At 39.2% G+C, this 26,676-nt stretch overlaps 1 protein-coding gene and 3 non-coding genes across 4 annotated transcripts; 1 reads left to right on the top strand and 3 right to left on the bottom strand.

The window, feature by feature from the left end:
* Positions 1–3,681: 3,681 nt before the first annotated feature.
* On the top strand, positions 3,682–26,674 carry LOC108043194 (protein goliath). Its single transcript, XM_017121774.2, has 8 exons — positions 3,682–4,270; positions 21,449–22,083; positions 22,147–22,279; positions 23,456–23,573; positions 23,627–23,778; positions 23,842–23,938; positions 25,755–26,111; positions 26,173–26,674. Exons 2-8 carry the CDS (start codon positions 21,525–21,527, stop codon positions 26,596–26,598), a joined length of 1,842 nt encoding a protein of 613 aa, XP_016977263.1. The 5' UTR covers positions 3,682–4,270; positions 21,449–21,524; the 3' UTR covers positions 26,599–26,674.
* Positions 22,354–22,425, bottom strand: Trnaa-cgc. The gene has a single exon. It is a non-coding gene; the product is annotated as a tRNA-Ala (tRNA).
* Positions 22,719–22,790, bottom strand: Trnaa-cgc. Its single transcript has one exon. It is a non-coding gene; the product is annotated as a tRNA-Ala (tRNA).
* Trnaa-cgc lies at positions 23,222–23,293 on the bottom strand. Its single transcript has one exon. It is a non-coding gene; the product is annotated as a tRNA-Ala (tRNA).
* Positions 26,675–26,676: the final 2 nt, after the last annotated feature.

The following is a 26,676-nucleotide window of genomic DNA, read 5'->3' as shown; positions in this document are numbered from 1 at the left end:
ACCCCAAAATACAAACCAAGCTGAAAAGACAGATTTTTAAGGGATTAAACCGCAATCATTTATAAGTATTCCGCTTCGAAATCGGATGTCTGTAAGAAAAGTTATAGGCCTGGAAGTGCAGGTATTCGGCCACTTATTTACAAAGCCATTTCTCGAAAATTTGGTAAGGGGTAACATCACAAAAATGATGGAAAATCGACCCCAAAATACAAACCAAGCTGAAAACACAGATTTTTAAAGCAATAACCCACAATCATTTAGAAGTATGCCGCTTTGAAATCGGATGTCTGTAAGAAAAGTTATAGGCCTGGAAGTGCAGGTTTTCGGCCACTTTTCTGCAAAGCCATTATTCGAAAATTTGGTAAGGGGTAACATCACACAAATGATGGAAAATCGACCCCAAAATACAAACCAAGCTGAAAAGACAGATTTTTAAGGGATTAAACCGCAATCATTTATAAGTATTCCGCTTCGAAATCGGATGTCTGTAAGAAAAGTTATAGGCCTGGAAGTGCAGGTATTCGGCCACTTATTTACAAAGCCATTTCTCGAAAGTTTGGTAAGGGGTAACAGCATCAAAATGATGGAAAATCGACCCCTAAATACAAACCAAGCTGAAAACACAGATTTTTAAAGCAATAACCCACAATCATTTAGAAGTATGCCGCTTTGAAATCGGATGTCTGTAAGAAAAGTTATAGGCCTGGAAGTGCAGGTTATCGGCCACTTTTCTGCAAAGCCATTATTCGAAAATTTGGTAAGGGGTAACTTCACACAAATGATGGAAAATAGACCCCAAAATACAAACCAAGCTGAAAACAAAGATTTTTAAAGGATTAAACCGCAATCATTTATAAGTATGCCGCTTCGAAATCGGATGTCTGTAAGAAAAGTTATAGGCCTGGAAGTGCAGGTATTCGGCCACTTATTTACAAAGCCATTTCTCGAAAGTTTGGTAAGTGGTAACATCACCAAAATGATGGAAAATCGACCCCAAAATACAAACCAAGCTGAAAACACAGATTTTTAGAGGATTAAACCACAATCATTTAGAAGAATGCCGCTTTGAAATCGGATGTCTGTAAGAAAAGTTATAGGCCTGGAAGTGCAGGTTTTCGGCCACTTATTTACAAAGCCATTTTTCGAAAATTTGGTAAGGGGTAACATCACAAAAATGATGGAAAATCGACCCCAAAATACAAACCAAGCTGAAAACAAAGATTTTTAAAGGATTAAACCGCAATCATTTATAAGTATGCCGCTTTAAAATCGGATGTCTGTAAGAAAAGTTATTGGCCTGGAAGTGCAAGTTTTCGGCCACTTATTTACAAAGCCATTTTTCGAAAATTTGGTAAGGGGTAAACTCAAAAAAATGATGGAAAATCGACCCCAAAATACAAACCAAGCTGAAAACAAAGATTTTTAGAGGATTAAACCACAATCATTTAGAAGTATGCCGCTTTGAAATCGGATGTCTGTAAGAAAAGTTATAGGCCTGAAGGAGGTGTTGGTTTTGCCACTTTTCTGCAAAGCCATTATTCGAAAAGCCATTATTCGAAAAACACAGATTTTTAGAGGATTAAACCACAATCATTTAGAAGTATGCCGCTTTGAAATCGGATGTCTGTAAGAAAAGTTATAGGCCTGGAAGTGCAGGTTTTCGGCCACTTATTTACAAAGCCATTTTTCGAAAATTTGGTAAGGGGTAACATCACAAAAATGATGGAATATCGACCCCAAAATACAAATCAAGCTGAAAACACAGATTTTTAGCGGATTAAACCACAATCATTTAGAAGTATGCTGCTTTGAAATCGGATGTCTGTAAGAAAAGTTATAGGCCTGGATGTGCAGGTTTTCGGCCACTTATTTACAAAGCCATTTTTCGAAAATTTGGTAAGGGGTAACATCATCAAAATGATGGGAAATCGACCCCAAAATACAAACCAAATGAAAACACAGATTTTTAGAGGATTAACCCACAATTATTTAGAAGTATGCCGCTTTGAAATCGGATGTCTGTAAGAAAAGTTATAGGCCTGGAAGTCCAGGTTTTCGTCCACTTATTTACAAAGCCATTTTTCGAAAATTTGGTAAGGGGTAACATCACAAAAATGATGGAAAATCGACCCCAAAATACAAACCAAGCTGAAAACACAGATTTTTAGAGGATTAAACGGCAATCTTTTATAAGTATGCCGCTTTCAAATCGGATGTCTGTAAGAAAAGTTATAGGCTTGGAAGATCAGGTTTTCGGTCACTTTTCTGCAAAGCCATTTTTCGAAAATTTGGTAAGGGGTAACAACATAGAAATGATTAAAAATCCATACAATACGATTCTAGAGTATTAACCCACAATCATTTAGAGGTATGCCACTTTGCAATCGGTTGTCTGTTAGAAAAGTTATGGGCTTAGAAGGTAGATTTTAGGTCACATTGCAACGACTAAATAAAAACTAAGTTGAAATCATTGATTTTTTCGCCAATTACGCCATCGCTTCTCCTCTAAACACCTTAATTTGTATTAAGGAAATGCTTATCTTTAAGCGTCATAAGTTATTTTTTAGGTAATATGAAATGTTATTGGTAATTTTCATAAATGTGATAATATCATGACAATGCATCTAAATATCGAATATAGAAGAATAATTTTTACCGACGTAAGAACATTAACATAAATGTACAACAACAAGCTCTACCGAATTTTTTTTCATTAAAAAAAAATAAATTAAGGATTACTCTATGACCGAACTTTAATTAGCAATGTTATGCCTAAAGATATGTTTCGATGACCTGATTTGTGCCAAAGGTCTGCTCAGTGCAAACTTTATCGCTGTTTTTCCCTTGCACCTTGATGCTTCTCTATGCTCTGTGCCATTGAACTTGCAAGGCAGTCAACAGATCATTAACTCTATTATCTTACACGTGCTGATATTTCTTTGTTTTGATTTTGACTAAGAAGGCCGCCGAGAAATGTCGAGGGGGGTGGGCTAAGAGAATTGCGAAGTCACCGAACCCGAATTTGTGGCGAACTCTGCCAACTGATTCCCAATTTCAGGCGGGGATGATTTGGGCTTACCGGCAATAGACTGAGCTAATTACTAGGCCTTAACACAGTTCAGTGACTAGTTGGCCAATCGACCTACACCATCGAGATGGTCACATTTCCGAATCAGGCGGACAAGACTAAGACGATGCATGGGCGTAGGCATGTGACATGTGCATTTGCCACCACACAGGTCTAAAAATAACGTGCTAAGCCCTTGGTGGAAGTGTTTTATAGCGAAAACCCAGAAACGACACTTGCTGAGAACTTGGGTATATTGCACATGTGGAGATGTAAAAATATTTGTGTACTGCTAATAATCAGCGAACGTATGACTGCTCATCCATAAAACAATCGATACTTTAAAATATATATATAAATTTTTTTTGTATTATTTGTCCCTCACTGGTTTAAAGTTTATAATCTGCGGGGTATAAATTCTTCGACTAGCACAAGTTTATAAGCCTTCATGCTTTCCCTGGCTGGCTCCGCGCTCTTTATTGCTCTCTTCCAACTGCTCGCTCTCTTGCGCTTGCGTTGTTTGAATTAGTATTTTTGTTTCAATTTCGAATTCGAATTTGCCTCTCCACTTGAGTTCTCCGACTGGTTGAATCAGTCTTTTCTCGTAGCTGCAGCGTATTGGATACATCCGTCGGCTGGCAACCGTCTGCTGCTAGATTGGCGCTCCGAGTGGCGCGTATCTACCGATCTGTACTAATTGTCTTTTGGCTCGGATAGTCAGTTGTCTTATGATTAAATAATAGTGTCGGAACTAACCCAACCGCTTAGCAAACGGTAGTATCTAGAGAAAACAACAGGGTCGCAAAAGCGCTGCAGCAAGTGTTTTGGAGCAAGCGAGAGGCAGTCTAACAACAGAATACAAATACCTCAATATTTTCCAATCGCGTTCGCGTAACACAAAAAATAATAGGTGAAGCAACAACAATTCAAAATATTACGAAAATACGCCAGGAAAAAAAAAAGAGATAAATTTCGATGCACTAAAGCGAAGAAAGTATCTTCTGTTTATTTATGTTGAACGTGTGAGTGGGGGGTACAAACAGCTGTTGGGGCAACAAAAGTATCAACCACATAAAAATCTTTTAGTGTTGAATACATTTCGACAGCAGCCACAAGCGACGACAATACTGAAATTCTCTCATCCTATCTCTCATTTGCTGTTCTCAAAAATCGTCGATTTTTTATTCTCCCACTGGAATTAAGGTGAGTTAATTTGTTTAATAGCACACGTGTTTATTAAATGATTATGGCGAAAGTGACGTTTTTCTTTAGCAAACCTTTGTCTGTCATCGCAGACTGATAACATAGAGTTGGGCAATGCACTTGCAAGATTTCAGCAAAAGTTCAATGCATGACAGCTTGAACAAAAACAAGATAGCCTTTAAAATTATGGCAATGAGTGTTTTTTGAGGAAAATATATGTTCTGATAATTTATGCAACAGGTACTGAGCAAAATATTTAAATCACTTTCCTAAGCCACTTAGTTTTTTTTCATCTAGATTCAAACTAATTCTCCAGTTCGAACTTAACATTTAATTTCAATTTACTTTTACTTTCATTTCATTCAAATCCAAAAGATTATAGGTACATATTCGCAATTCAGCCATAGAACATTAGTGCACCAGCTTCGCAACAACAACGGCAAGGTCTGGGAAAAATCAATAAAAACGCACGACTGGCGGCCCCAAAGCTTTTCTCCCTCGTCTGCATCGCACTAGGAGGCTAGAAAAGTCCGGCAGCAAATCGGACAACTCCTTAAGCGGTTCGAACGTGGTTCTAATTGAGAATCAAAAGGGACAAGGCTGGGCCAAGTTAAGGATGGTCTGCTTAAAAATGGTACTGATAAAGTGCAGTCAAAGGTGGTGGTTGATACCCGTGGATTTTCTCCCCCTTTTACTTCCTTTGTTGTTGTCCTGCCAGAGTCATTGCCATCAAGCGAAAAGGAAAATCAGCAGCGAATTCAGAAGGGCAGGCTTTCAACCTTTAGTTGTCAACGAACAAAAACCATCGCAATAGTTGAAGAGAAAAGGGTACCCGCGCAGGCGCAAGCATCTCTTCAACTCTCTTTTTATCTACAGCTTGTTTCAACCAAAATTCAAGCCCCATTCCGTTGTTATTGTTATTATTGTCACTGGTCTATTGTTAATGCTACATTTTTGGCAACGAACTGTGTCACTTGTATGTATATCTGTATCTGAGAATTTGGTTGCACTATACGAAGCCAGCGTAACCAGCTTCTCTACCAATGCATTTTTCCTTGAGCCGCACTAAAGAGGCAACTGAAAAACGTCGTGAAAAACGAGTTTCTCATTTGAAAGAACTGCATTTGCAATGGTGACAAAACTGAACTTAAGTTTTGGACTAAGTTCTGAAGACCTGAAGAGTATATACCTAAGAACTGTGTCACAAAATCGTGCCACCTCAACTGAAGGGTACCCGTAATACTCCAAGAAATATATCCTCCCCCTCCAATCTCTGATTTAAATGGGTCACTTAGAAATAATGTTCTTGACCAACATCTGGGGCGGATGCTTTCGTCATAGAGAGAAAAAGAAACTACATTGAAAAAAACTTGCACAATTCCCAAGTTGAATTTGAAGAAGTTAGCAGGGGAAGTCAACGGAGCGTTATCAGTTTCACATGGACCAAAAATATAAAAATTATTCTGTAATTTTACACGATGTTCCCCTCAATTAGCCAACGCCAATATGTTGGATGTTTATTGTCGTTGATATCGCCGCTTGCTTACGATGGTGTTCTGTGTTTGTCGCCCATTGTTTACTCGCCACCACTCCCTTCCCGTCTTCAGTACTAAGTGCAATGAACCCCCATCGCAATCATCCAGGGAATTAAGTGAAAAGTTTTTAATCGTTCTCGAGTTGTAAATACAATTTGCAGCTAGGGCAAAGTCAACGAGAATAGGTTTTCCAGAGCTGATAGAATTTTTGCAAATTGTGCTAGTGGGACCAGCAATGAGCAGATTTGCTATTCAAAGCAAGCAGCATTACCCCCATTTTTATCCACTCTGGGAAAAGGATGCTTGTGAATGGTACTGCATAGAGCCTCTTCAGATAATTACTTTTCCAGGCGGCGCTATAATAAATTAGGTAAAACCAAAAATTGAGAAAGGGAACCCTCGTTATCTTCCTGTTATGCCTGACACAACTTAGTTGGTCTTCTGCCCCATCTGTATTTCCCAACTATGAATGCTGGGAAAACTCTTTTGATTGAAGGAGATGCTTGTAGCAAGTCTTGGGCCTCCGGCAAATCCACATTAAATCGCACTTACATATGTTATGTTTATTTTTGGTTTCATGAGGCCTCACACTGGGCCATTCGCTGAATGCATTCGCTTTAAAAGCTACACACGGCCAAAGTTTAAAAGTAATATCAATTTGGGTTTAGAGCCTCCGAAAACAAGGGAAAGATTTTCGATCGGAATAGATTTCAAAACCTCACAGCCATTAGATTAATCACCCGCATTTTTTTGCATCCGTGACCCCCAACTAATTTAATTGATACAGGAACTTTTCACAATAACAGCGTTTGTCTTGACGTCACAGTGCCAATGCCAGTGAAAGGCATTCGGCACGCGCTAAGCAAACAGTGCGAAATAAATGGCTAAATGGCCGCTACTAGAGATCGGACCGGCTAAAAACGGGTACTACAGACGCTTCCTCATAGGAACCTGTAACAGCCGGCGAATTTAAGCTGCTGGGGACACAACGTCACAGTCACGTTCTGGCTTATTGATGATTAAATAATACAGCTTGGCTGAGCGTGAAAATATCTAAAAAGCGAGACAAAATCAGGCTGCGACCGGTTCATTTCAATAAAATGTTAACGAATACAAATGGTTTATTGCATTAGTTTAATAACTTAACGGAATTGAGTGCCATGTGGGGGAATCCGCCTGAAACTTGAGCTGTTGTGTTTTAGATTTAACCTCGCGAGTTGTGCCTTTGCAACATTGCTATCGTAGCTTGGTGAGCACCCATTTCTGATCTGCTCTTCTTACTTATATATTACCAGCAATAGAAAAATAGTTAAATACATTATTTTGAATATTAATAAAGAAGGTTAGAAATCAGCGGTAATTACCAAAGGCTATCGGTTTTATGTAGAATATTTATACCCTTGCAGAGGGTATTATAATTTTGGTCAAAAGTGTGCAACGCAGTGAAGGAGACATCTCCGACCCTATAAAGTATATATATTCTTGATCAGGATCACCTCCTGAGTTGATATAGCCATGTCCGTCTGTCCGTCTGTCCGTCTGTCCGTCTGTCCGTCTGTCCGTCTGTCTGTCCGTCTGTCTGTCCGTCTGTCTGTTTCTACGCGAACTAGTCTCTCAGTTTTAAAGATATCGAATTGAAACTTTGCACACACCCTTCTTTCCTTTGCACGCAGTATATAAGTCGGAACGGCCGGGATCGGCCGACTATATCCTATAGCTGCCATATAACTGAACGATCGGAAATGCCATAACTTTGGTGTTTGTAAAGTTAGGAAGTTGGGATTTTCTATGGGTTTTGAATTTGGCTAATCAATCCGACATGCCGAATTTCATAAGGATCGGCCGACTATATCCTATAGCTGCCATATAACTGATTGATCGGAAATGCCATAACTTTGGTGTTTGTAAAGTTAGAATGTTGGGATTTTCTATGGGTTTTATATTTGGCTAATCAATCCGACATGCCGAATTTCATAAGGATCGGCCGACTATATCCTATAGCTGCCATATAACTGAACGATTGGAAATGTCATAACTTTGGTGTTGTTAAAGTTAGGAAGTTGGGATTTTTTATGAGTATTAAGAATGCATCATTTGAATAATTTTGGAGAATATAATTTACAGAGTATTCTGCAAGGGTATATCAACTTCGGCTCCGCCCGAAGTTAGCTTTCCTTTCTTGTTTTATAATGAAAACATTTAATCAGTTGGCGCTAATAACAATGGATTACAAATTTCAATCGACAGTTTGACTAGAAATAGAACCACACGAATTACCTAACTAAGCACATTAGTTTTTATTGCAAAGTAAAGGGGTTAACTATAAGTCGGAAAATTAAATTTAGCTAATTTGGGTGGCCACAACTCGAGATATAAAATAAAACACGAACATACAAACGAAAATTGAAGTAATGTGAAAATTTGAGGAACACAACGGAATACTAATTGACAAAACAACAGTTCCCTGACCTCTATTTCGCAGTAACTATTAGTTCAGGAATTCAAGTGCTTTGACATCAGCATTAATCGTTGACTTTCCTAACGGCACTCTTAGTGCTACATGTCACGAAAGAGAAATACAAAAATTGCAGATTATGCTAATGGCTCATTAAGCCTTAACGTCAATGCAAAAACAAAAAAACAAATTCTCACTCCACAGGTATTGACTTTAAGGGAGCGCAATATTACAGCCACAATTCAAACTATGCCTCTCAAAATGAGTCACAGAAAAAAAGTCAGAGAGTTTTAAAGGCGCCCACATGCCTGTTGACGTGTGAACTATGTTAATTGGCAAACATTTATGGCATAATTGTCTTGCGATTGCCGCCACTTATTAAATAACCGTTTAGTCAACACGCGCTTTTGTGAAATGAAAGTGAAAATCAGCAAAATGTAAAAGAAGGGTGGAGATCTACAACAAAGATAATAACCCAATATGGAGAGAAAGCAAAATTTTAGAAAATGGAGCTCAATTAGATAAAATAAAGATGTACCCATCATGCAAAATAAAAGTCACTGCCCAAGATTCCAGCCCTACCATCCAATTACTTTCCAGACTTAAATAAAATCACTCCTTTACACTACAGCCAAGAAAGAACAAAGCCAAGAGGGAAAGCGAGTTAACAAAGACAGTAACACCAAAATAAAAATAGTAATGCGAATGCGAATCGTTAAAAGTTCAAACGCCCCGGGCAAAAAGTTAACTGTCCCCAGAAGCTGTCCCCAGAAGCACTAAAAATAAAAGCGTCCAAAATACTAATTCAGCTTCAGGAATTACTATAATAATGGCTGTAAAGCTGCTGAGCGATAGTTATCTTCAAATAGTCCTTATAGACCAGATGTGCCCAGCCGTTCAGTCTTTTTTTAGAAAAGGAAAAATGCATGTGTCACGCATATGTGTATGATCGATAAACTTTTGTGTGTGTTCATACGGCACTCTCGTCTAACAAATTAGAAACGCGTGCTAGAAAGCTTTCCTTAGCGTGAAATTAAACAAAGCGGAAGCAAACTTCGGCAAGCCGAAGTTTATATACCCTGGCAGCTATAACAACAATAAGGGAAGCAAACTTCGGCGATCGCTAGTTTTTATACCCTTGTAGCTATATCAAATAAGTATATTCGTTTTTGTTTAAAAACCACGAACAACAACGAGTTATAATACCCTCTGCAAGGGTGCACAAAATATATAGCGCCGTCAACAGACATGAGTGTTAGCAAGTGCGTCCACAGACCTTTGTCTAACGAAGTCTGTCATTGCGGCCAATGTCCCAAGCTATAGTCAGTTATCCCCGCATTTGCACAGCTGGGGCCAGTTTAGACCTGTTTCAATAAACTGAAGTCTAACGTTTGTAGAGTGGAAATTTGCTTTTATTTGCCCCATTGAGTTTTTAATTACTTTCAACGCTTTCAGAGCTATTAATAAGAAATTCAAGTGTCCAACAATTATTATTTGTTTTTTTTCCTTGGTATATTTTACAACCTGAACAGGAGCCAGTGATAAGAGAGTTTGATAAGAGTCCATTAAGGCAAGCGAAATTGCAGTCATATAAACATATTGCTCAAGGTTATTTTCCTCGGGTCTTCCATTACTGCGCTTCATATTTTGAAACATTTCAATAAATTTGTTAAAACAAATGGGTATTTTTATGGGCACCAAGTAAACCGCAATTAATTTGCATACACTACACATGACGTGGTATACAGAGACGTCCCCGCCGTCGCTTTGGAATATGACTCACAAATAGCCACAGTCACGAATAGACTCCAATCACACTCCAGGAGTGCGTCACTTTTGAGCCCCTTCCCCGGCGAAGACGCTGCAGGAGATGCATTTGCCTGCGAAGGCAAAGAGTAATATCTTTTTGAGGGCCGTCGTCTTTGGCGCTGCTTGGGCCTGGATCCCGACTACCCAGGCGACCTTAATTAAGACGACAAATGCTTGTGCGGAGCCTGGGAACGGATACGCTTTGGCGCCCTTCGCCAGAACTTCTTGCGTTCGGCTCTTGTATTTGTGGTACTGTTTTTTCAAGGCGAAAGATACGCCATCTATTAAAGATACACCATATCGCTCGCCGGGACTGGCCTGTCCTATCAAAATATTAGCTTTATTATCTCTGTTATTTCTGACATTGCCTCTCAGAGCTATCTGTAAGTATTAATTGTGGGCGTAGTTCCCATTTGGACACAACACATTTTGATGGCAAGTCCAGGAATCGCCTAGTTGCTTAAGAACAATTTTCCCATAACAACAAATGTGGCAAGCAGTCGTCAGTTCGAACCGGGGAATGTGAGTTCTAGAAGATATGCTGAACTATAATATTTCCCCACATTCGAGATTGCTATATGAAATCTGAAAGCAACACAAATGTGTATTAATTTAAATGTTAAGTGCCAAATCAAGAAGCAGACACACAAAGGTGCGACCCAGAGGAAAAAGGAATAAAAAGAGCGAGGCAGAGACACCGACTAGACATGTGCGCTGAATTTAATATCGTTGAAAATGTCACCCAACAAAATACAATTTTCCCCACTAATTGGATACAACTGCGACTTGTCTAATGTTGGGCGAAATGGGATAGAGTAGGGGCAGAGACCAAATGAGGCTTCCTTCTGACGATGATTAAATAGCTTGACGTACTATAAAAATCAATATTGTTTAGCAATCTCGGCACGCAAATCGCAAATCGCCTGCACGTTGCCATGGCCAAAAGGAGGGGGACTCGGGGGAGTGGGGTGGTGTAGGGGTTGAGGGTGCGGTCTATAAGGGGGCTGCTCACTAATTAGCAAGTGCTAAGCATTCTGACGCCCGACCCCCGCGTCTAATCTCGGTGATAACATGTATACCCAGTGGGTTGTTGGTGGCTATCACGTGCGAAAAACACCAAAACTAAGATTAATTCAGATTAATGCATCTACTAAGTTCAAGGATCATTATAGCAGGACGCTCTTTTTACCAAAGGTAAAATCTTACTGCTTCATCTTTCTAAATAAACCGAAAGTGGCAGCCACAGTAATTTGAAGTGATACATCTCATACATTTTTTACAACGATACACTAATTGATATTCTAATATATTTGGATGTCAAATTCGCTTGGCGTTTACCATAAATGTATATTTGCGTAAATCAATTGCACAAGGGAAATTGCCTAGGGAAATTGAAATTTGTGGTAAAATAACTTTTATTGGATCTGGTCAGTGTACAAGCGCGAATAAATTATAAATTAGTTACCATATCGGGACAGGCTCCATAAAGCTTTGAGTCTACAAGCACATCGCTACTTTTAATAATAACAATATTTTTTTCATTTATTTATCATGTAATTCAAAACCTTGTTTCCATAAGACTATCGTTGCACATCTTCCACAGTGATGTACATAGAGTGTCAAACAAGGTCCAAATCTGCAATCAGTTGAAAGCATTTCCGACCCTGTTTTATTTTTTACTATGCTCAATTGGCAGCCAGGAGCTCTCGCTAGTCCCAAGTGACATACACCTCCGTCAATCAATCACTCCAAAGTTGGGCACTTTGAATCCGCACTCATATCGCATTCATTTGGTTACAGATAAAGGTACATTATTACTTAACATGCAATACCTACCCCGCCTAGACAAATAGAATACAATAACCACAATAGCAATCTGGGTTTCCTAATGACATGCTTAACAGCTCGAGCCAAACACGTGGCATTGCTTTTGAGTTATCATTGTTTTTTGGGGGATTGTTTTTCTCGGGAAATGATATAAATATTTGGAACCGCCTTATAAATAAAAAAAAACATACAAAGATAATCAAAACGGTCAAAAATTAAATTAAATAAAATCCTAATTGGTCAATAATTAAAACCACGCATTCTAGTGAAAAAAACCTAAGTCCAAGAAATAAGTTAAAACCATTCTTTCCTGGTTTAAAAACAAAACAGTTCTAATGGCTTAAAAATCATATCAAATATTCATTTCGGAAAGAATAAACTGTTATGATTGGTATCCCAGCTAAGTTTTCCCTTAGAGGGCAAAATCGACTAAACACTAAACAACCGAAGTGTTCTAAACAATTATAGCCAGACAGTGCCAGCAGGCAAATAGCGGAAATCACGTTTTTACACTGCTGACGTTCGAGTGGCTAATGAATGGGCGAGTCGAGTGGGGGTGGGTGGGGCTTGGAAAAGCTGATCCAGGTCTGCTTCCGACCGACAGCGAAAGGGGTGGATGTGGTGGGGCCGGTTGTGGGTGGACAGCACGCGGAAGGTGTGTAAAGATTTATGACGTTGTTGCCGGCGCTGGCTTGCACATGTTCTGGCCTGCCCCTCCCCATCCCCCCGAATGCGGGGAGTGTGGGGGGGGAAACTAAGGGAAACGACAAACACTAGAAGAATAACAACTCGGTAGTGCGCCGCAGCGGTATTTCTAGCCCTTTACATCCACCGCCGACCCCGCTCAGACACTCAGAACGCGGCTCCCAAGTAGCGGGTGTTAATATTTTTACGATCGTGACAGCAGGGGCTACCTGCACTCCGACACTTCCAACACTTAAAACCAAATGCATTTTACCAGGAGCGTTTCTCCGAGAGACTTTTCCTGCCTAGTATGGCGGGGCTTTTATTGGTTTTGTCGATGAGTCGTAAAGTAAAGTGCATCATAAATATTTACAAGTCTGCACCGCATTATGACGACAGATTGGACGAGTCCTTTTTGGCCACGGTCCAAGGCTACGGAATGCCAATACAAGAAAAATGTTGCAAGCGTTTCAAGTCCAAGACGAAAGGAATTAGCTGAAACCCCACAAACTAAGCTTGAATTTTATTCCCGAAGCATCGTTTTTATTAACCCGAGCTATTTTTCGAATATCCTTGCTCCGAATACCATTTGCGACTACCACTCAAACAACGGAACTAGCAACGACAATGATGATGACATGAAAGTGGCACAACGATAGTGAAGCACTGATGAATGGCATGGCTGCAAGATAATTTGAAGCGGGACTGACATTAAAATGCACTTGCACTTGCCAAATAAAAGCGAGCATTATAAATTGGGCAGGCAGCCAAGAACCCCCCAAAGCCTTTCTTCCATGGACAGAAACAATTGAAAGCAAAAGTGGGGAAATTCAGAGACTTTAATGGCTACAATTTCCCAGCAGCTGCCAAGTAATTAGAAACTTTGCGGAGGGGGCCTCACGCCTCAGTTGATGGGGAGAACATGAGGAAATCCCATCGATGGAGTTTGCTTTGAACTTTTCTGGAAATGAATTGTGTTCATCATTTGTACAACTTGCAGCCCCGACGAGTGCGCTATTAAGTTTCAGAGTACGCAGTTTGGGAAACTAAAGAGGAAGCCTCAACAGCCGCATTTAAACTTTTACTATATGTATATATTCCTCGGAGTTTGGGCACTCCAACTCGTGTCAAAATAAAACAAACAATTTAAGCGGTTGTGTTGCCATTAAGCGCAGCGCCTTCATGTATAGGATGTTCCCATAATTATGTGTTTTTATATGCGATATGCCCCTTTAAAAATATCACTCTCGTTGGAAAGAATGCGAATCGTTAACAGATATAGAATTAGTTTCAATTTAGAAAAACAAGCAAAACTTGAACTGTCAAACGTGGCAATGACAAACCGAAGTTCAAGCGTCGTGCAGTGAAGCAGAAACACAATGTTCAAAAATATGTTGCTGTAATATTTTCAGAAGTGTGGGACGAGAGTTTGGAGATACAGCAGCGGTATGAGGGCAGAAATACCTACTTATTTTTGTATACACGTAGAAAAGTACATATATCAAAATACATGTGTGAGTATGTGCTGGCCTATGTTTTAAATTGCTCTGGCTTGCACAGATGTTGCAATATGCAAACAAGCGGAACAGCACTGGCGGTGGCTGCAACGACATCCAAAACAAGGTGGCAATGTTGGAAAGAGGAGAAAGAAAAGGGGGGTCGCCTTCGTGTGTTGCACTTCGTCTCGCTTAATTATGTCCATGCATATTACAGAACGAGAGTTATACAGCCCACACCTCTGTTTCCCCTCTAACTATCAGTAGTAAAACAAGGAAACTGGTAACTGTGATAAAGCAATTTCTTGGATCGTAAATATAAATATGAGAAACAGTTGCAGGCAAGAATAATTGCAACCCAATAATTCAGTTGTTATGGAAAAAACAAATAAGAAATGCATGGATAAAGAAGGCGCATTCAGTCGCGTGCCTATGAAAGATTGAGAATTTCCAATTCCGTCTTAAAGTAACCCAAAGTTTAATTGAAACGCTGGATAGTTCGGCTCGCTTTCCACATGGTAATTGTTGGACGCACCATTTCTTTTGCGCCTACATTGTACATTCATCTTTTGTGTGGTTGCAAAATGTACAATCATTGTTGTTTTGTAATTGTGATTGTGTATAATATAAACAGTGTATACGCAACAAAAATACATTAAAAATATCGGGCTAAATAAAGGAGGCCCGTAATCACTGCAGAGCTCGGCGGTACAAATATCACTGTGCAATTACAGTTGTCCAAACAATGCCATGCACTCTCCATAAGTTACCCTTTTGACAATGGAGTCTGTGTAAAGTTCAACGAAATGCTTCCGTTGTGGTTAATTGGAAATGGTATACAAGATTTTTCGGAAACCGAATCTTAAACTACACTTGCTGTCAGCTTATTGTTAACTAGTTTATACTAATACCTCTTCCTCACTTCCCAGTGTTTTTTCTAGCAAAAATATACCAAATATCTTTCAAAACAAAACTAAAATATGTTAAGTTAGAATTATACAAATTAATACAACATATATATATTTAAACAAACATTTCCTAGTTCTTTGCTATATCTTCCTAATGGCCTGGGTATAGCGAAGGTTTATTTATCTTGTTTTATATGCAGAGCCATCCATGCACACACACATGGATATACCCACCAAGCAGACAACGTATCGCATTTGCGTACAATAAAATATTGGTGAACGATTATCATTCGAGGCACGTTTTTGCAAATCACGTTTCGCAATGGAAACAAACAAAAAATACAAAAATCCATTTATGAGCTACATAGTATTTTTGCTTTGTTTTAATCTATTGACAGTTTTTCGTATTCTATCTTTGCGTCTTCTATTTGTCTTTAGCTTTTTTGTGTGCAATATACCAGTTTTTTTATATATATTTTTTAATACTCTTTGACGAAATTAATTTAAATCATTTAAGTTTCAAAACGCTTCTGAAGTCATACAATGGCTCAAAGATATGTACATTAATTAAGCTACCTACTCAGTATTGTAGGAGAAAGCAAACTGCAACTTGTGGATCTCCGTGAATAAAAGCACTAGACAAAGGGATCTATTAAAAATTGTTTAAGACTCAAGAAAAATATAATGCATGTACACAAATACACAAACGCGAAACGTTTCATTGCCCGCTGGCTATTCGCCAAAATGAATAAATGCGGATTTTAAAAATAAACAGAACGAAGTGCAATAGCCGCCACATGCGCCAAAAAAAATTGTTGACTTAAAAGTAAACAAATACACCTAACAACAATCGATATTATAACATCCTTGCAGAGGTAACTATAAAATTGGTAAGAAGTTTGCAACGCAGTGAAGGAAATATTTCCGACCCTACATATATTCTCAGTTTTAAAGCTAGAGACTTACAACTTTTACAATCGTAATTTCTTATGTGTACGCAAATAAAGTTTGAAAACAGTAGAAACAATTATCAAATAGCTGAGACAAACAGGTAAAAATGTTAAATTTCGATGTTTTTATAGATTTATCCCTTGAGATTTGATTAAAATCGGTTGACTATAAGCTAATATTTGAGCTTGCCAAAGTTAGCTTCCGAGGTCAGTATCAAGAATATCAACAGCGCACAATAAACAACTGATTTTTCTGTTCCGGTTATGCGGCTAGCAGCAGTTTTCTCTACAAATAAATAAGCAAAAAAAACACCCAAACTTAAATTCTGTCTTTGGAATGCAGATTTATTAATGCAAAGGTTTAGGCGTTTTAATATACCGCAGTTTGTTTTTTTTTTTTGTTGTCATGACCTTTGACCTACAAAACTTCGGCTTGCCGACTTATAAAAATGTTACATCCTATTAGACTTCCTGACTACACAACTTTACGAAATGTTATCGAATTTCAATCTGACATTCCTCTTAAGTCTTGTGATTTCATTCCTTAAAAATCTGCATTCAAATTTGTCATTTTAATATCGTTCATTTTTTTGACCCATTTTCATGTTAGTTATTTCTAAGTTTCCGCTGTCTTGTAAAAAGCTTACTTCCAATTGGACTTCGAGAATCCATAACTTTACCAAATTTTAACCGATTTCAAAGTGGCATACCTCGTAAGACTTTTGATTTGATTCATTAAAAATCTGCATTCAAATTTTTCATTTTAACGTTGGTCAAACTTTTGACCCATTTTCATGTTAGTTATTTCTAAGTTTCCGCTGGCTTGTCAAAAGGTTATTTCCCATTGGACTTCGAGAGCCCATAACTTTACCAAATTTTAATGATTTCAAAGTAGCATACCTCTTAAGACTTTTCATTTGATTCATTAAAATTCTGCATTAAAATTTTTCTTACGTTGGTCAAATTTTTGACCCATTTTCATGTTAGTTATTTCTAAGTTTCCGCTGGCTTGTAAAAAGGTTTCTTCCAATTGGACTTCGAGAATCCATAACTTTACCAAATTTTATCCGATTTCAAAGTGGCATACCTCTTAAGTCTTGTGATTTGATTCATTAAAAATCTGCATTCAAATTTTTCATTTTGACGTTGGTCAAATTTTGGACCCATTTTCATGTTAGTTATTTCTTATTTTCCGATGACTTGTTTAATGATGACCCAAAATTGGTCATCGAAAGCCCATTACTTTGCCAAACTTAAGCCGATTCCAAAGTGGCATACCTCTAAAGACTCGTAATTGGATTCTCTAAAAATCTATATTTAAAATTTTCAATTTAACGATGATCAAATTTTGGACCCATTTTCATGTTAGTTATTTCTTATTTTCCGATGACTTGTTTAATGATGACCCAAAATTGGACATCGAAAGTCCATAACTTTGCCAAACTTAAGCCGATTCCAAAGTGGCATACCTCTAAAGACTCGTAATTGGATTCTCTAAAAATCTACATTCAAAATTTTCAATTTAACGATGATCAAATTTTGGACCCATTTTCATGTTAGTTATTTCTTATTTTCCGATGACTTGTTTAATGATGACCCAAAATTGGACATCGAAAGTCCATTACTTTGCCAAACTTAAGCCGATTCCAAAGTGGCATACCTCTAATGACTTGTTTAATGATGACCCAAAATTGGACATCGAAAGTCCATAACTTTGCCAAACTTAAGCCGATTCCAAAGTGGCATACCTCTAAAGACTCGTAATTGGATTCTCTAAAAATCTGCATTCAAAATTTTCAATTTAACGATGATCAAAATTTGGACCCATTTTCATGTTAGTTATTTCTTGTTTCCGATGACTTGTTTAATGATGACCCAAAATTGGACATCGAAAGTCCATAACTTTGCCAAACTTAAGCCGATTCCAAAGTGGCATACCTCTAAAGACTCGTAATTGGATTCTCTAAAAATGCATTCAAAATTTTCAATTCAACGATGATCAAATTTTGGACCAATTTTCATGTTAGTCATTTCTTATTTTCCGATGATTTGTTTAACGTTGACCCAAAATTGGATATCGAAAGTCCATAACTTTGCCAAACTTAAGCCGATTCCAAAGTGGCATACCTCTAAAGACTTCTAATTGGGTTCTCTAAAAATCTGCATTCAAAATTTTCAATTTAACGATGATCAAATTTTGGACCCATTTTCATGTTAGTTATTTCTAATTTTCCGATGACTTGTTTAATGATGACCCAAAAATGGACATCGAAAGTCCATTACTTTGCCAAACTTAAGCCGATTCCAAAGTGGCATACCTCTAAAGACTCGTAATTGGATTCTCTAAAAATCTACATTCAAAATTTTCAATTTAACGATGATCAAATTTTGGACGCATTTTCATGTTAGTTATTTCTAATTTTCCGATGACTTGTTTAATGATGACCCAAAATTGGACATAACTTTGCCAAACTTAAGCCGATTCCAAAGTGGCATACCTCTAAAGACTCGTAATTGGATTCTCTAAAAATCTGCATTCAACATTTTCAATTTAACGATGATCAAATTTTGGACCCATTTTCATGTTAGTCATTTCTAATTTTCCGATGACTTGTTTAATAATGACCCAAAATTGGACATCGAAAGTCCATTACTTTGCCAAACTTAAGCCGATTCCAAAGTGGCATACCTCTAAAGACTCGAAATTGGATTCTCTAAAAATCTATATTTAAAATTTTCAATTTAACGATGATCAAATTTTGGACCCATTTTCATGTTAGTTATTTCTAATTTTCCGATGACTTGTTTAATGATGACCCAAAATTGGACATCGAAAGTCCATAACTTTGCCAAACTTAAGCCGATTCCAAAGTGGCATACCTCTAAAGACTCGTAATTGGATTCTCTAAAAATCTACATTCAAAATTTTCAATTTAACGATGATCAAATTTTGGACGCATTTTCATGTTAGTTATTTCTAATTTTCCGATGACTTGTTTAATGATGACCCAAAATTGAACATCGAAAGTCCATTACTTTGCCAAACTTAAGCCGATTCCAAAGTGGCATACCTCTAAAGACTCGTAATTGGATTCTCTAAAAATCTGCATTCAAAATTTTCAATTTAACGATGATCAAATTTTGGACCCATTTTCATGTTAGTCATTTCTAATTTTCCGATGACTTGTTTAATGATGACCCAAAATTGAACATCGAAAGTCCATTACTTTGCCAAACTTAAGCCGATTCCAAAGTGGCATACCTCTAAAGACTCGTAATTGGATTCTCTAAAAATCTGCATTCAAAATTTTCAATTTAACGATGATCAAATTTTGGACCCATTTTCATGTAAGTCATTTCTAATTTTCCGATGACTTGTTTTATGTTGACCCAAAATGGGACATCGAAAGTCCATTACTTTGCCAGACTTAAGCCGATTCCAAAGTGGCATACCTCTAAAGACTCGTAATTGGATTCTCTAAAAATCTGCATTCAAAATTTTCAATTTAACGATGATCAAATTTTGAACCCATTTTCATGTTAGATATTTCTAAGTTTCCGCTGGCTTGTAAAAAGGTTTGTTCCAATTGGACTTCGAGAGTCCATAACTTTACCAAATTTTAACCGATTTCAAAGTGGCATACCTCTTAAGACTTGTGATTTGATTCATTAAAAATCTGCGTTCAAATTTTTATACCCTGCAGAGGGTATTATAATTTTGGTCAAAAGTGTGCAACGCAGTGAAGGAGACATCTCCGACCCTATAAAGTATATATATTGTTGATCAGGATCACCTCCTGAGTTGATATAAGCATGTCCGTCTGTCCGTCTTTTTTTCCAAGTGATTTAATGGAAAAATTTAAGGATACTTGAAGGTGAGTTCTTATTATGAGAACATGAAAGACGGAAGCGAACGCAGTGAAGGAGACATTTCCGACCCTATAAAGTATATATATTCTTGATCAGCATCACCAGGAGAGTCGATCTAGCCATGTCCGTCTGTCCGTCTGTTTGTTTCTACGCAAACTAGTCTCTCAGTTTTAAAGCTATCGAATTGAAACTTTGCACACACCCTTCTTTCCTTTGCACGCAGTATATATGTCGGAACGGCCGGAATCGGCCGACTATATCCTATAGCTGCCATATAACTGATTGATCGGAAATGCCATAACTTTGGTGTTTGTAAAGTTAGGAAGTTGGAATTTTCTAGGGGTTTTATATTTGGCCAATCAATCCGACCTACCAAATTTTATAAGGATTGGCCGACTATATACTATAGCTGCCATATAACTGATTGATCGGAAATGCCATAACTTTGGTTTTTGTTAAGTTAGGAAGTTGGGATTTTCTATGGGTTCCGACCAATCCGACCTATCAAATTTCATAAGGATCGGCCTTGTAAAAAGGTTACTTACTTGCAATTGGACTTCGAGAGTCCATAACTTTACCAAATTTGATCCGATTTCAAAGTGGCATACCTCTTAAGTCTTGAGATTTGATTCTTTAAAAAGCAACATATAAGTTGGTCATGTTTACGCATTGAAATGAAATGTAAAATAATACATGTACGTAAAAGCTGCAAGTGTATTTTAGCTTCCCTTTTTGTGTTTTTAATATTGTTTGATGCATTCACGCACTTGAATATACATTTATATATGCATATGTTTAGACTAGGTTAAACTGTATCCACACTCTCAGGGTCATTATCCTAAGCAAGTCACATTTTTCATTGTTGTTTCTGTGGAATTCTTAGCTAAAATCGATGATTATTTCATACTAAAATATTTTTCAAAAAGCCTGCCGTTTCAATACGGCCCTGACAAACTGGTTTTGACTCTTGGGAAACTTTTATTATTTTTCACTTGCAAGTATTTACATTACAGAACAAGCATACACGAACTGACCTCAAATTAAAGTCTGGCTAAGGGTTATTCGAGGAAACTTCTTTTAGTTTCTCAACCGAAACAAGTAGAAATGTTATTTATTATACTCCTTAGACTATAATCCGAGTGGTTATGTGTCTTGGGTCAGGATTCAGCTGAAGTTAAAGACCGTCCACATGGAAATTGTCTTTTGTGCCGTGAACGCGGAGGCAGGAAGAGTCGGCGGTTGCCGTCTAAACCAGATTCCGATCCACTTTTCAAAGTCAGCCCAGCTGCACACACCCACGCTTCATTCTGGTGGCATTGGTTTTTTTCGAGGCCCAGAGGCCTCATAAGTCCAATGCATTGCTGGCTCTGTATAAGGCTTTTAAAATGTCTTCAAATTGCTTCATTAAAAGTCTTTATAAAAGTAGCTTTTATTTTTCATATTTTTCATGCGCAAAAAATTTGGTTGCCTATGGAATAACTCTGATAAGATGCATATCGGGTTGGGTAACGTGGGACAGTATTAGACCAAACAATAACAAAACTACCATCGGCTATTTCTGGTTTTTGAGGAAGGCGTCTTAATGCCTGATAACCACAGTCCTCTAATAGTTATGATAAGCTCTACGTCGCTTTTTCGTTTCAGTTGCCAAACCACACTCGCTCAGAGGCAAATGAGTTATTCTGATTAGAAACAAAAACAGCCGAAAAACTACCGCAGCATGTATTTACGGGAAATGCTCCTACTGGCCTGCCTAGTGCTGCTGTTCGGGGGACTGCCACATCTCACTTCCCCCACAACGACAACCACTTTGGTCGCCGCCATGTCCATAGCCAATCAGGACTTGGAGCGCTACTTCAGGCCGGGAAACGGCACGCACACCTTCTCCAGCATGGAGGACCGCATTGCAGTCGATGTCTACAACTACGCCTTTCTCAACTGGTCGTATGTGGACCACGGCAACACGCTGTGCACTATGGACTTTGCCCAGGAGCAGGCTCGCTACGGAGAGGGCAAGGTGTTGAACGTCACGGGGCGTCTGATCCACATCAGCGCCACGGACAACGTCAGTGACGACTACGCCTGCACACCATACATCCGGGGAACTCTAGGAGCCCCAACGCCAGACAAGGGCCCCTGGATAGCGTTGGTCCGCCGGGGGCGCTGCACCTTCGAGGAAAAAGTTAAACATGTTTACCAGCAGAACGCAGCCGGTGTCATTATCTACAACGACAAGCAAGTGATGCAGCTGGAGAAGATGCAGATCAAGGGCAAGACAAGTGAGTTTCAGCCCTGATACCTAACGTTTCAACCTGCTAATCAGTGCATTTGTATTCCTGCAGGAAGCATAGCCGCAGTGATAACTTATCAGAATATTGGACAGGACCTGGCCATGACACTCGACAGGGGCTCCAATGTGACCATTTCCATTATCGAAGGACGACGGGGAGTACGCACCGTCAGCAGCGTGAATCGGTGAGTTCTATCAGTTCTATTGCATTGTTAAAGTAAAAAGGTGGTAAAAAAGAAGGTAGCAATTCCTTTTATCTTGGAGACGCCGGGGTTTGAACCCGGGACTTCTCACATGCGAAGCGAGCGCTCTACCACTGAGCTACGTCCCCATGGAGTCCTCGAAACTTCCGTGTAATTAATCAAGTTAGCCAATTGTTTGGTAATATTATATTGCCAATTAAGATTACCGATAAATAACCGAGCCCTTGAAACCTTTTTATTGTTAATTCATTTTATTTGTATAATAGACCTTTTTGAGGTCTGGTGTAGGGTTCGTTTTGGATATCACTTGCTGATGTTGAAGAATCTGAAAGATTAAGTTAAACAACCTTTTTTCGTTAAAATAAGATTAATATCATAAAAAAAAATATTTGTTGAAAAAGAAAAAAATCCATATTCGTGTTGGAGACGCCGGGGTTTGAACCCGGGACTTCTCACATGCGAAGCGAGCGCTCTACCACTGAGCTACGTCCCCGTGTGGCAAACCGGTGACCAATTGTTATCTAGAGGAAGGGCAGTAGTCGCGCATTTATTACGCACTGCTTTATCACATTGACGTCGGTAAAGCAGATTTGATTTATACGGAATGTTAAATACTCTTCTAAAGTAAAAGAGGAGCAAAATATTATTTATATTACGAAAAGCTTACCTACTATGTTTTTGGTCATTTTACGTAACAAATTAAAAGATATCTTTATATTGTTTTAAATTAAAAATGTATCTTTTATATATAACAGCTTCTTTCTGTTTCATCACCCGCATAAAGCTCAAATTATTTATGTTATTTTTGATCCCAATTGTTGCAAACAAATGTTGCTTGGGCTTAAATTAAATACGCATTTAAATTTAAAAAATATAAACAATATGTTTAAATTTAAAAAAAATAAACACTATACGTTATTCAAATGGAGACGCCGGGGTTTGAACCCGGGACTTCTCACATGCGAAGCGAGCGCTCTACCACTGAGCTACGTCCCCTTGCCGCACTCTCGCGACAATTTCCAAGTACAACCGCAGTAACGAATGTTCTGCTTTACCCACTAATGATAAGCAATGCTAGCAATATTGTTCTGTCAGGATATATTGTTCGTGAACAAATGTTTTTGAATAAATAATGTTTTCATCCCACTTATTTTTCAGGACGTCAGTGCTGTTCGTGTCCATAGCATTCATCGTTTTGATGATTATTTCGCTGGTTTGGCTCATATTCTACTACATTCAGAGGTTCCGTTACATGCAGGCAAAGGATCAACAATCGGTAAGCTGCCCACTAATAAATATATTCCAAGACTAATCCATTCTCCCACGTAGCGCAATCTGTGCTCTGTCACCAAAAAGGCCATCATGAAGATTCCAACAAAGACGGGGAAAATCAGCGACGAGAAGGACTTGGACAGCGACTGCTGCGCCATATGCATCGAGGCATATAAGCCCACGGACACCATACGGATATTGCCGTGCAAGTAAGTGACCAGCAGCATTATCATTATCTATAAAAGGATGACTACTGAACTTCATATTTCCAGGCACGAGTTCCATAAAAACTGCATCGATCCATGGCTCATCGAACACCGAACATGCCCCATGTGCAAGCTCGACGTGCTCAAGTTCTACGGATATGTGGTGGGTGACCAAATTTACCAAACCCCCAGTCCGCAGCACACTGCGCCCATAGCCGCCGTGGCTGTGGCCCAGCCCTCCATCGAGGAGCTGCCCGTCATTGTGGTGGCCTTGCCAATGGGGCCGCAGCCCCTCCAGCCCCTACAGCCCCTCCAGCAGCTGCAAGCCAGCAACATGAGTAGTTTCGCTCCCAGTCACTTCCTCCCGCGTAGTCGTAGTCCTAGCAGTAGTATCCAGCAGCAGCTGCCGCCGCTTGCGTACCAACACCACCCGCGGCAGGCGGCAGCGGAGCGCGGCAGACGCAACTCCGCTCCCGCCACAATGCCGCACGCTATTATTTGTACTGCCAGCCATCAGGTTACCGACGTTTAAGATATCTCCAAGCCACCCACGAATAAGTCTAAGATACTGCATTCAACTTACTGTGTACATATGAACTGCCCGCGAGCAGGTATTCAATAGTAAGCTGTAGTGAGTTATAGTTTTTGGTTCGATCAGAGAACCTTACAGCCAGACCAATGTTTACCTTGCTTTGGCAAGGACTTGCATCGAAATTTGTATAGTAAACTTGCAACATTACAGGAACGCCATCTGCGAAGTGCATCCTTTTGTCAGCCTCAACCATAAATAATTTTAATTGAGTTATGTATTCAAAACTTGAAGTGTGAGATTTTGTACGTACTATATATAAACAAGAACTTGATTACTGATTATAACGATCAACCTTTTCCTTGGCTTGACATTACAAGTGCTGATGCCGATTCAGAGTAACGTAAAGGCTTTTTGGACTATGATATATTCACTTATTTGTAAATAAACTCATTTGAGAACAGTGTACTTACATGTGCTGATAAGAAGACTTCAATTTTAGTTTTACAAGAACCCACGCACATTTTATGTATCTAAGCAAAAATACAAAATACCGCTAGAAGTTCAACTTGAAAACGGATTTATGAATAAACTTAAATCGCATAGGGTTTAAGGTAAATATTTAAGTTCTATGTAAGAGTAAGAATTGTCGATAAACGTAGACGAAGGAAATTAATTGCGAGTACTACAATAACTATGCCTACCTAAAATACTATACCAATACAATTATAAACAATGACTATATCTTATAGCTGTAGAATATGTAATGTTAAATGCAATAATTTTAGCAAAATCTGCGACTGTTTTGCTAGTCAAAGGCATGCGAAGTCGAGATCTCTGCCGTTTAGACCAACAAAGAGTTACACAAACCAATCGCACTCAGCGCACATTACTTATTAATGATTTCTGTAATATTGAAGGTGCCAAAGTATTTGCTTTTAGTTGTTCAAATTGAATAAATCAAAAAAATATTTTATTTCAATTATTTCGTAATGCCTGCGTCTTATTTGCATTTATTAACAAAATGGTATACAACATTTTGAAACATTTTGTTGCTGCTCTTATAAAACCTCACATAATTAAAAGGCTTCGGCTTTCAATAGCTCTACATTTTTAACATTTATTAACGTTTCAGGACTTGTTTCCCATTTGGATTCTTTTATAGTTTAATAAATAGCTAATTTCCTTTTTTTGTTGATTTAGATTATTTAAGCATCAATCTCTAAAAAAGACCATGCTGATCGGTTTAAATAATCGAAAAGACATAATATATTATCTTTGCTAAGCCCCTTTTACAAATTGTGGACTCAAAAATTTTTAAGAACCAACCAAATAAACATATTGAAATTTGAAAATGTATTTGAAAGTCGCCGCATCTTGCATTTAGAACTGCTTGCTTCATCTATTTCTTGGAGTCGAACCAGAACTAGAAAGATCTCTTTTGTTGCAGTTTCTAGGCAGCGAGGAAAGTATTCTGGAGTACCAGCCGGATCCCCCACAGGTTCTGACAATTGTGGATGCGGGAAACGGCTCTACGGAGCCTGGAGCTGAAGCGGCTCAAACAAGGCCCGGCGCCTTGGCAGATCTCATTCGAAGCCGCGACTTCGTAATCGACTTCCCGCGTGTATTTGTCCTCGACAGCGGCAGTGTTGTGGGAGCCCGCGAAACGCTGTTTCCGACCCGACTCCCCGAACGCTCGCAGAGCTCCCTGTCGCTGAGGCAAGCCCGCGACTGGATGAGCCTGATGAGCAACAAGCTCGAGGAGCAGCAGGGTCTGCGCCGCCTGCGCAAGGATGAAATGCAGCAGGTAACGAACAGCGATATGGGAAAATACACTTCTGCCACTACTCAACCTTTTCTCTGTCCAGCAACTTCTTAGTGCGCGGGAGTCAGCACGCCACCGCCGGTCGCGCTCTGCGGATGGACGCTACTCAACTGGATGCTTCGGGGGTCGCCAGCGCCAGCCCTCTGTGCAGGCATCTGGCCAGGGGCAGCCCCAGTTCCCAGCCGATGTCGCCCAGCTCCGGCGCACCAGCTCCACGCAGGCCTTGCAGCAGTTGACGGACGCCGCCTACGCCCAGTCGCGGCAGAGGCAGCGGGAAGCCTTCGACTTCGCCAGGACGCGGCGTCGCTTCGTGAGACGCGAAAGCGACGAGATATCCTTGCGCTCACTACCCAGGCGAGGAGTGGCCCCTGCTCCTCCCCTGCAGTTGCATCGGGAGAGAGAGCACGATGTGACCAGTGATCAGATCACCATTCAAGTGAATGGTGAAGGCGTCGATCTCAATGAGTGATTAAAGTTGCTTACGCTTATTCGCCGAAATTATTGTATAAAATATATAATGCCTATCTTAGAATCTGTTAAAATAATG

This window comes from Drosophila rhopaloa, unplaced genomic scaffold, assembly GCF_018152115.1.
Source record: "Drosophila rhopaloa isolate 14029-0021.01 unplaced genomic scaffold, ASM1815211v1 contig_115, whole genome shotgun sequence".
NCBI lineage: Eukaryota > Metazoa > Arthropoda > Insecta > Diptera > Drosophilidae > Drosophila > Drosophila rhopaloa.
Note: the sequence above shows the minus strand (reverse complement) of the source record. Positions and strands in the feature narration are given on the sequence as shown.

Excerpts from the sequence above, each read along its gene's own strand:
- LOC108043194 (XM_017121774.2), top strand. The coding sequence starts at position 21,525 with ATGTATTTACGGGAAATGCTCCTACTGGCCTGCCTAGTGCTGCTGTTC. Across the intron at positions 23,939-25,754 it reads TCAAGTTCTACGGATATGTG|TTTCTAGGCAGCGAGGAAAG; the intron begins GTGGGTGACCAA and ends CTTTTGTTGCAG. Across the intron at positions 26,112-26,172 it reads GCAAGGATGAAATGCAGCAG|CAACTTCTTAGTGCGCGGGA; the intron begins GTAACGAACAGC and ends TTCTCTGTCCAG.